This window comes from Charadrius vociferus, unplaced genomic scaffold (assembly GCF_000708025.1).
Source record: "Charadrius vociferus isolate BGI_N301 unplaced genomic scaffold, ASM70802v2 scaffold738, whole genome shotgun sequence".
Classification (NCBI taxonomy): Eukaryota; Metazoa; Chordata; class Aves; order Charadriiformes; family Charadriidae; genus Charadrius; species Charadrius vociferus.
In genome coordinates this window covers 1,541,225-1,552,622 of record NW_009649467.1, presented here as the reverse complement: position 1 = coordinate 1,552,622, position 11,398 = coordinate 1,541,225, and the positions used below count along the sequence as shown (strand labels likewise).

The 11,398-nt window shown below is 40.6% G+C and overlaps 1 protein-coding gene across 1 annotated transcript in view; it reads right to left on the bottom strand.

Annotated features, from left to right (window-relative positions):
• ANK3 (ankyrin 3, node of Ranvier (ankyrin G)) overlaps positions 1–11,398 on the bottom strand; it is a 209,713-nt gene that overhangs the window by 39,519 nt on the left and 158,796 nt on the right. The window contains exons 30-36 of the mRNA XM_009889813.1: positions 7,596–7,807; positions 5,663–5,870; positions 4,951–5,047; positions 3,509–3,737; positions 2,784–2,909; positions 1,887–2,009; positions 1,377–1,403 (exon numbers count right to left, since the gene is read on the bottom strand). Coding sequence (XP_009888115.1) covers positions 1,377–1,403; positions 1,887–2,009; positions 2,784–2,909; positions 3,509–3,737; positions 4,951–5,047; positions 5,663–5,870; positions 7,596–7,807 — 1,022 coding nt within the window. The remainder of the gene's footprint in view (positions 1–1,376; positions 1,404–1,886; positions 2,010–2,783; positions 2,910–3,508; positions 3,738–4,950; positions 5,048–5,662; positions 5,871–7,595; positions 7,808–11,398) is intronic.

Below are 11,398 nucleotides of genomic sequence, written 5' to 3'. Positions count from 1 at the left end.
CTCTGCTTATGAGGTGGCAGAGCTTAGATAGCAGAGCAGATGGAGCTCATGATCCTGCCTTGATGTATCTCAATACTATGTTGTCCCATTATCACTTAATAAACTGTTTCAGAGTACTAGAAATGGTATGATACTATTCATTCTCTGTAAAATAAACCACCTTTGTCTAAAAACAGGAGATCAACACAGAAGACTACAGATACAGACATAAAACATTCATAAGAGTACAACTTAGACCGATCAAGTATTTCTCCCCAAATTAATTTGTCCTGAAAGCACATACACCACAATGTACACTGGCTTTAAAGTGAATACATTAAGGACAAAAAAGGCATGGGAGGGGATTTTTTTAATAGGCACAAAATGCAAAGATGCAGATTAGAAAGCAGACTGCTATTGCTAACTAATAAATTGCATCGTAAATAGCTGCATTCAGTGGCATAGCTGCTACTGTGATGTCTTAAATATTAGAAGTCCTTCAGAGATCAGCTGACTTGATTATATGGCTAAAAATATGGTTTGTTTAGAAAGAAAACTATTGTTATAGCTATATAATAGCTCACTGGGAACAAATCCTGTGGAGACAAACTGATGCGGTTGCTATTATTATTTTTTAACATGTAAAGAGTGTTTTGGTTGGGCTTTTTTATTATTATTTCAATCAGCAGGTGGCTACTGCTATTTATTTGCCACCAGGAAGAGAAGAAATCTTTGCTGCTATGTAAAAGGGATACATCTATGTAGTTTCTTTTCTAAGGTGATCTCTATTACTATCTCTAATGCGTAAAACCCACTCAATTTCCTGACAATCTAATGTTGCAGTTTCCAGCAATCAGTGGATTTTTAAGCTGCAAATATGAGGTTAATTTGAAAATAGATTCGTACACAATATTTTAAAATTGCTCTTAGCTATTTTGCTTTTTCAGAAGAATCCAGTTTATTTTCAGAAATAAAATATTGTAGGCCGCTATTGTGGTCTCAGCAATACTTCTTTCCTTCCCAGAAATACAAGTTACCAATGTACTGGCAGTATCGCTCCAAGAGTTAAAATCATATCCACAAAACTCTTTTTGATTTTGCCAAAAATGGAATTGGTCTGAATTTTATAATTATATCCTTTTTCAGAAGAAAATAAGTTAAATTTTAGACTGCTATTATTCAATACTTGGTTTAATTTCATAATATATAATCATGTTATTTCCACATTTGTGCACTTCTGCTGTTTTGCAACAGACTATCAGATGTTGAGGATATGGTTATTCTGTAGGTGTCATTTCGATGCCATAGTTAAAAATAGTTGTTTGTTTTTCTATAACATATTACTTTTCTTCACTAAATCTGAAGGAAATAAAAACAGAAGACAGTGTTTATATTACCTCATCATCTTGATCTGACTCTGTTTCCTTTTGGTCCCAAGATGCATTGCAGAGACAAGGAATATTATAATGGACAGCAGGGAAAAGAATATCAGGATATGAAAAGGACCAAATTGGGAGCACAAAATGCAAGCTGATTTATAAGGCAAAGCAAATCCAAAATGTCAACACAAAAGAAAAAAAAAATCTCACATCCAATGCAAATCAACACGTGACATTACTGAAAGCATAAACCTATGACTTGCAGGCTGAAGCATGAGCTGTAAACAGAATCATAAAAATTATAGGAACTTGACACCACAGTAACAAGAGACTTTAAAAGCGTTCTACATACAGGAAAACCAATAAAACAGAAATTTAAAAAGCCTTTATCATATTCCAAAGCATTCTCATTACTGGCATTTCACAGGGTTTCTTTATCGCTAGCAGGAAAAAAAAGACAAAAACTAAAGGAGCAAAAACAAAACCAAACCAACCCTAAGGAAAATGTTTACTTTTTCTAACAAATACCTTTTTGTGTGCTGGCAGAGTGATATTCAAGTTGCAAACAGCTGCTTGTGGCAGTCCTTTTGTAGTCTTTGGTTCTTTCAAAAATGATAGTCGACCACAAGGTTCCTGGCTGGTGTCTCTTACCTAGAAAAGAAATTTTAGTACAGTGTAGTAATACGTAGTAATTCAGATACCTGGAGGAGGTTTCTGGAGAGCTGCTCAGAATTTCTTTCCACACAAAGCTATCTAATGGGTAAAGACCAATGTCACTGAGCTGGAGCTCAGCCTGAGGTGCTGAAGGAGAAAATGTGGTAACATGAAAGAGTTAGATCAGCCTGAAGCTCTCTGATGGTAAATCCCTTGAAAACAAGATGTTGAATGAATCCAACAAGAGTCTCTTATACTGGGATAATACTGAGAGTCATTTTCTGCTCACCTTCATTTTTTTCTGCCGTGTTTTGCACTTGTCCTCACCAAAATATTTAAAAACTTATTTTGCATGGCAGCTATGATAAGGCTAAAGAAATTGAGCATCCATTCATGGTAATTTAGAGATGAACAGTCTTTGCACGTTGTTTTGGAGGCTGTTCTGCTGTACAGTATGTTTCTGAATGCATCTTCTTTGCTTAGTCCCTGGGAAATAGTGATCTACTGGCAGTATTCTGGAGGTCTAACTTGAGATATGGTTTTAATAGAAGGCTGTGAACCCGTATCATGGGTATTCTGGTCCCAGCTCTGCCAGCAGCTCTTTTGTGGCTTCATGCAAAGCATCCCCTCCATGTTATTTACATATTAAACAATGACACTTACATCCTCGAGGCAAGTTAGTCCTATCGGGCTGAAAAAGTGTAATCACTGGGGAGGGGGTGGGGGGAATCCCAAACATCAGCAGAAATATTTGGCTTGTTTTGCTTTTACCTTGATAGAGAAGGGCAGTCTGTTTTCTTTGAAAGCATAAAAATTAAAAACAAGCTGCTGTCCTCCTTTAGTCAAAGGGGCCAGATTTCCATAGCAGTCAACGTAAATAGGTTTTCCTTCCAGAACCTATCAAAGCAATAAATAGAAGTCAATAAAACCTCTTTTCATAGTAGATCCATGCACATAAGTATATCTTGACTTCCCCCGTCACAGTTCCCGAATTTAGCACAAGTCCCCACTCAGATTAAATTCAACCACAAATTAGAACATCACTGTGCATTATGGCAAGGTATTATGAGTGCAGGCAGTTTGGGAAATGGTGAGCTATGTGAGTGGCTTTTCTGGAGTAAGACTGCGTAGATTTCCTTCAAGAAACTGTGGGTTGGCGACTACATATTCACCACAAACCAGCCCTACTCGTGATTGTGTGCCTGTGGAGCCACTAAGAAGGAATTCCTGGTCAGTCGTCTGAAAAGCCCAACCAGGACTACTCGACAGCAGTGCATGCAAAACCCACTGCAGACTGGCCTGGGACATCCATTTGGAGACAGGTCCTCGTGCTCCCCTCGCCTTGTCCGTTTTGGCATCCTTTAAATTTTTTGACACAGCCTTGCTGTGGACCCTTATTTAACCGGGCTTATAGCAGCTTTTGCAGGACCTGTTGCCACTTGGAAAACACATTGTCCATTTACAAGGAGGAAGCCACCTGTGAGTAAGGAACATACCTCAATATCTTTGCTTCTTGCAACTTCTTCAAAGTTCTCTTGTTGCTCCAAAGTTTTGTCCACTTTGTCATCAGTCATGCAGAAGCACCGCAAATTGGATTCCACAGGGTCATTCATTTTGGCAAATATCACAAACTTTGCCATATAAGGAACGCATATTAATTCTCTATAAAGTTGTGTTGCCAGCCCAACCGTCTCTAGTACTTGATGGCAGTCTGCGAGCCAAAATCTGAGTGTGAAGAAGCAAACCATTAAATCAACTTTTCATTATGCTCAAACATTGTTTAAGCCTTTAAAGAGAAACCGTGTCCTGTGATCCTTGGCCATTTTGCATGCATATTGTCCTTGCAGACTTCCCAAAGCTGTCATTTTCCTTCTACTTTCAGTGGAGCTTTAACTACCTGAAAATGGGCAGGGAAATGTTAATATACTTATTTGACCCTTCTCACACCGGTATCTCATAAAACTGTCTATTTTAAGCGTCATTTGAAGCCAAAGAGGGGAAACTTTACTTCTTGTGACCAGACACCGCGTACATTGTAATGTGCTGATGCTTCACTGTACTTCTGATTTGCTAAAACTACCTCCTTGACATCAGATATATACAACAAAATCACATCTCCCATGTAGGTTGAAACTGCATATGCCCAAAGTGAAGCATCCCAAAGAGACAGATGTTATACTGTTATTGTATCATTTTATGATTAAGAGTTTGATGATAGTTTTGATACAAGATATAAATACTTTAATTTGTAGGTTTTACAAGTCTTTTCCACAATATTTCAGCCCTGATCTATTTGGTTCTTTCAGCAATTCTCTCTCTTTATAAAGCTTTTTATAGGTGTAAATGTTATGTACTGAATGATAAATTCTTTACCTGGCATACTGTGTATTTTCTCCACTAGGATTCATGATTTGTACAGATCCCGTTGAATGTTTCCAATCAGCATCTAAGTCCACTAAGTCCATCAAAATTCATTTCAAACCATGATTTTTTGGCAAATAATATTCTTGTGAAAGTATTTTTATGTAACTTTCAACTAAAAAGCCTACAGCCAGAAACTGAACATCTCTAACTTTTTAAACAAATATGTTTTTATTAATCTCCCCAATTTCTTTTTTATTGAACGAGAATTTTAAATTTTCCCTTTCTGTTGCTGTTTGCAGAAAAACAAACCCCTGTGTGGTACTGCAGCCTTTAGAGAAGCAGCACGTGTGATTGCCAGGAGACATCACCGCAGCAGAAAAGGGCAGGACAAAGCTTCATGTGCAACCCTGGATGTGTGGGATGCTGATACATAGTGACAAAGAAGCATCTGGTCCATTACTGCTTCATCAGTCTTGCAAAAGACTTACAGAAAGCCAAAAAACAACTCCTCAACTATGCCCTTTGTTAAGCAAAACTACTCCCTAGGTGCGTTTGGCAAGCTCTGTTACCATACCTGGCTGAAACATTGGTTGTGAAGGAGACGCAGTCATTTGAGAATGTCAGCGGAGTGGTGCCTGTGATATCCTCCCACTGTGCAGGTGAAGTACCTCCTACGTAAAGATAAACCAGGGAGATTTTCTTTCAAACATCAAGCATACACAGACTGCATTAAAAATATCTCTACCTTAAGTTATTTGGCTTCACGCATAAAAGGAGATCCTAGACAATAATGTTCTCCGACAGCTGAGCTACGTGTTACGTATTAATCATAATATGTATAATCATCTTATTAAAAATTAATCATAATAACATCATATGTTACACACCAAAAAAGGATGCTGATGTAAGCAAAGTACATACTTACAAGTCAATAGCAAACCCTGCCTTAATATCAGCTAGGACAGAATTATTTCTGCAAACTACTGACAACCATGTTTAATAGCCAAAGTTGAAATTCCTTATACCGGCTAAATATAAAAGAGCATTTAATATCTGTTGGCAGAGTTCTTTTACAATGGCACGAGACCAGATTCAAGGCCCAGGGAATCAGTGGGAGCCTTTCAAATGACCTCAGCTGGCTTTGCTCAGAAGAACTGATCTGAACTCTACTGGACCACGCGCGCCAATATTCCCTTACTGGAAAGCACGAGTCGTACAGTTATGAGAGTGAGCGCAGAGGCATTGCTGTCACAGAATCCTTTGCAAAGAGCATGACTTTGTCTAACCTGTAATGCTACATAAAAGTCGCAGGCTGGGTGTCGTGTCTCCTTTGTACCCATTGGTTACACCTTCTCCTGATGGAGGTGGCACAGGAATTGTCATGGTTATTGGCTTATGAAATTTTCTTCTTCTTGGCTCCACAGTGACAATGGGACTGAAAGTTGCTTTGTTTCCAAGGATTTTTTTGACAATCTCCTCTGGAACGGGTTGAGCCTGTCAACACAGGGAAAGCATTTAAACTAGAGCTACAAATTGGTTGTAGATATGCCGAACTGTTTTCCAAAAGATAACTCAATTTTCCTTTATTTTCTGTAGAATTTTATTTCTTTTTTTTCTTTTCCCCAGGCAGCCTTCTCCTATAGCTCTTGAGGGTGATTATTAGTACAATTCATGCTTAGTATTTTTCTCAATGACCCACTTATGATTTCCTAACAGCTAACTTGTAGAGCAAAACTACAAATCTCAGAAGGTTGCCTGCAGTATTTGCTAAGAGATTTTCAGAGCATGTTTGGGTTTGTTTTTAATTTACAGTGATGGGTGATATTAAATACAGTTTCAAAATGCAAAAAGAGGCCTATTTTTGCTAGTAGAGTCTTGAGAAGTGAGGACTATACACTCTTCTTGGAGATGCTGAACAATTCTCACATCTCTCTCAGACATAAATCTGTGCTCCTGAGGAACACTACGTACTCCAACTTACCTCTGTCCTCAGTGCTTCCTATGCTATTCCACTATTATTAGGAAAGAAATAGTGGTTTAGGTCAAATTCATACACAACGCATTAAGCTATATCAGAACTAGAAGCAAATTTCAGACTTTCTACCTCCATTTTGTGCCTTGAAAGGTTTCCTAACTTCATATGGGAAGAAAAGAAAAATAGCCAATACGGGAAGAAATGCAATAGAATTTTTGCATTTACTTTTTTTTTTTTTAAACTTTCAAGTCTGTTTCAATCGGGCTGACCAGTGATTTGCTGCATTATTCTAACTGCACAATGTATTGATATGCATAGAACATGGCAGCTACATTGCCATCTCAGCAGTGACAACACTGCATATGGAGACATGCTTCCTTCACACTTGAGAGCTCTGGAAGGGCAGCTGTATAACCATAACAGCAGAGCTTCCGTTTTCTCAAGATTAATCACCTTTAGATGTGAAATATCATTAACAGATGAGAAACGTTCCAGTGTGAATTCCAAGCACTGGAATCCAAACCAGCATCCTTATTTCACGAACCCATCAGACTTGTCAGGTTATTAAGTAATTTCAAGTGATAATTAACAGAATTCAGAGAAAAAGATACCTCCTACGGAATATTTCTTCACTTTCTGTGCAGTTTGTTTAAGCAGAGTTTAAACTATTTGCTCTTCCCAGATTCCATCCGTCGCTAGAAATGCCAATGGTGAATGTCCTAAGCTACAACAGATGTATATGGGAGGTCTTTGACCCAGAAGCAGCTGGCAAACAGCTGCATAAACTCCTTACCAAACACATTCCTATGGCAAAGGGCAGCCCGGTGACACCAATCACAAGCTGCTACTTGTCCACAGGAGGCTGGGGCTGCACAGTGGCTGTGCAGCTCATAGCTGCTGGCAGCCACGGCCCTCGGGAAGATGGCAGGCAATATCACTGAGGCTGTGGTGGCTTCAGGCCTTCGCTTTTCTCTCCGCTCTTCAGCTGCTGAGCAATATTCGAGGTGACGATAAAACAGGAGCTGGGCTTTTGCCATGGGGAGGAGACCTGCGCATCACTCATACCAGAGGGGCACTGAGAGGCAGAGAGTGTCCCCAGGCAGCCACATGCCAGCACAGGTCTCAGATGTGGATACCACCCACCTTGCAACCCACTACTAATGAGCAGCAGGCTCCTTAGGTGCAAGTCTTGTGCATTAAGACCAACGATGTGCTTGTAGACATGAACACAAGGGCAGCTTTACCTGGAGCCCCACGCGGATTCTTTTGGTTAGAGCACCCTCAGGGAAGGACGCCTGGACGCGTGGCACCGTCGTACTGCTCAGCACCCCACCCTCCGGGCCGATTTGGTTACTCTCCTGCTTGATTCGCGAAACCACCGCAAAGTACTGCGGGAAATCCTTTGTGACAATCCTGCAGATACGCTTCTTCTCCAGCTCCTCAACGCTGTCCAGCTCTGGTGGGAGAAGACAGTTAAAACATTCAGGCATTACCTGCCCACGTTCATACCAGACGTATCTGTGAGTGTGAGGTTTTTCATATGCCTTAAAACACTTGAAAAGTGTTTGGTTTTTTTTTTCATTTACTACAGGAGAAAAAACATATTCACTGCTACTAATTATCAAGCTTTGGTTTGCTCTGTGAACTTTTGCATAAATCTTGACAACGAGGGCCAACAGCACTGGACACACAGATCTCCAGGACGCGTAAGCACTAGGGTGTGACAATCTCTGCAGCAGCAGCTGCCGCAGGATGGCAGGTTTGTCACATGGCATGGGAGTCCAAGGAGGTCTGGAGGAGATGGTCAAGCTTCTTTCCTCTCTCATCTATATCTGGAAGCACACAAGCACACTGCTCTTTCTGTGCACACCTCCAAAAACATTTATTTCCAGCCTCTTCCCTCACGTAGCTCCAACACGCAGAAAACCACAGGAAATCACGGTCAGTTCATGAACTATCTAACTTCATGCCAAGTGTGCAACCCAGAGTTTGCCCAGCTAAGGCACTTGAAAAATTTACCTCTCAGACTGGCATCTATACAATCCTGACCAGACACTGAGTTCTCCAGTAAACCATGGATGTGACAGAGCTGTCTGCCAACTTTACCAATGAAACCATAGCAAGGATCCCTTCCCACATCAGGCTTTCAGCCATTCAGGTATCTGCCCCAAAATAACGGCATTGTGCTCCTCAGTTCCTAGAGAAACTTAATGCATCCTCACAGATAACTGGAACAGAAACAGGTCATCACCAATTAGCGCCCTCAGCCACATTCCCAGCTCATACGGTCACCAGGGCTTAGAAAGATGCATAGAGTATCTACCCATATTAACTAATTAAGCAGATGCCATAGACATATATACACTGAGGAAAACTCTGTTATATGTCACAAATATAACTAATTATGTAACTATATGTGTGTGTATACATGTGCACTAATGAAATCCCTGTGATATAAACACTATTCACAAATGCAGATAATTACACAACTGTCACGCATTTCTTCATTTTCACGTAATTTCTTGCACTCGTCCTTTTTAGCTATTGTACCTGGGTTTCATTCCAGCACTGCACAAGTTTCCACTCTTATTTTCCTCCTTAAAAAGGGCACCCCATTCCTAAAGAACAAAGTTTGTTCCTTGAAAGATGACATTTCTATCAGATGCAGCAAGAGAAAGCAGGAGGACCAGAAACGGTACCAAGACAAAAGACATTTGTACAATCTTTTACTTTATGCAACTGAGACATTCACCTCCTCTGAACATGTAAAGCTCAATTACAGCTACAAAAGAATGAGAATATAAATTTGGTAAAATGTCAGTTTTCCATTTTAAAACTTTCAGCAGGTAATTTGGATTAATTGCACAGTGTTGCTGTGGATCATACGTAGCTACCAGAAGAGGATAATTCCTTATCATAATGTCAGCTTCCATTTACTTTGACTCAGAGATTGCTACCTGAAGCCCTCTAATGAATTCGGTATTCTGCCTTTGGAAGCAATGGCTTGTGCAGGAGACAAACTGGATTCTTAAACTCCCAGGCAGGTATAATCTTGACTGGTAAATCCTATGCATTCCCCTGTTTGTTGTTAGAGACTAAACCCATTGTAAAATGCTCACAGGGATGAAGGATAATTAAAATTCTCCTGGAGTAGAAAATTAGTGGTTTATATAAGAACATTTCCAAATCCTTTGAGCCTGGCAGGCACTCTCCTTTAAAGGAGGAAGAAGATGTGAAGATTAGAGTGGCAGAACAGCAGTCAGGCATGGAGAGGACTTGGACTATATATAGGGAGATTATGTTTGGATAATAAATATGTAAGCTTCTATATGAAGTTGCCCTCTAACAGAAAAAAAAAAGATGATGAGCAACCAAACCACCTCTCTGGGTGCCATGAGAAATGCAGCGTTAGCATGACAGAATTAATGAAACAGGGAAAACTAGTCCTGGGAGAGGTCACGTTTCCCAAAGACACCTCATGCATTTTACAGAAAGAGCTATCATCACTGCCATTTTCCTCAGTTGCTGACACTTCATTCCTATGTAATGTGTTTTCAATTAAAAACCTCAAAGGATTTTTTGCTTGGATGGGTTTTGTGTGGTTGGTTTTTTTAACCACAGAGAAGTATGCTATACACCTCATCTTACAGATAGGGATGGCAAAGCAGAAAGGTTAGTGCCAGAATTGGGAAGAGTGTCCTGGTGTCACTGTCTCCCAGATTTGTGCTAACAGCCCAAAGAACCTATTGCCATTAAGTTTTAGTAAGTCAAGAGAAAAGTATTGTAAATACTCTGGGCACATATGCCTTCCCCTGCCACCAAAGTACATGGTACACTTATCCTAAGGTGGCTGGTGAGAGTAATGGAGAGCAGGAAAGGAGGGAGGAAATGAAGATCACTGCTCCCCACCCTCTAGCCCATGCTGCCACATCAGCATTACATTCAAGTTCCTGGACAGGAGAAGAGAAACCCAGCCACATCCTCCAAGGTCACAGAGGGACCTCACATAGGGTGGCTCAGGTCAAGGAAAGCAATCACACCAGTTTTGTTGGGTGAGAGGCAGCTGTGGATCAAATTCATCCCATGTCTACTACCTTTCTTTTTTACTTTCAGGTAAAGTAATGCAGAGCAAGTGTCTTCTGACTGGAAACAGAATAAGAGAAGTCACAGAACACCTGGCTGTTTCACGAGTTTCAGGGTGTCTTTGTGTGATCTCGTATCTGATTTCCCTTACCAAAGCCTTAAAAAGAGTTCTGCTATCACTGAAAAAGCAAATCTTACCTGTACTTAGCGGACTGAACAGTGCTCTGAGTTTTGCAACCCTTCTGCAGTACTGGCTAGAGCAGAGCTGACCTTGTCACTGTGCAGAGACTGAAAGGTGGGATGAGCGTAGGATACCAGTTTTCCCCCCATACAGAGATGTGCCCATTAAAAAATTGTTGCACTATAAGCGGGGCACCCAGGAGGCAGCGTTCACACAGAGAAAGGTACAGGAGATGGACAGAGGAAGAAAGAGCACATAGGAAGGGACAAGGAGAAGCTGAGGGCAGTGAGACTTGTCTTAAAAATGCTGGTAACTAGATCCACCCTCCCAGCTTCAGTACTTCACATATGTAACAAGACGCTCCCAGTGCCACAAGGAGGTCTCATCCTCAAATAAGGCAGTGTCCTTTATGTGCTCTTTTGTCTATTTTTGCACAGTCTCTTATCTTGCCATTCACAACACGAAGTTTAACAGCAATATGTTTAAAAACTTTTCTTGGAAACGTGGCAAAATCACTGCAGAGTGATTTATGATGGTATTTTAAACTTCAAGCATAAACAAGGTCACACTCTGGTTTGATCTGTGGATTCAAAGAAGTAGTTATGTAAAACTCCTGCTTCCCATCTGAAACCACACTGTGCAGCTGCAAGCATATTGTGGCCACAAGCATTTGCATTTCTTGGCTCACTCACTAGTTTGTTAATGCCTTTCAAAAGATTAGCTACCCCGGTGCGTTCACTTATGCCCACGATTTGTCTACAGGTACCTGTAAACGGTGCAGGA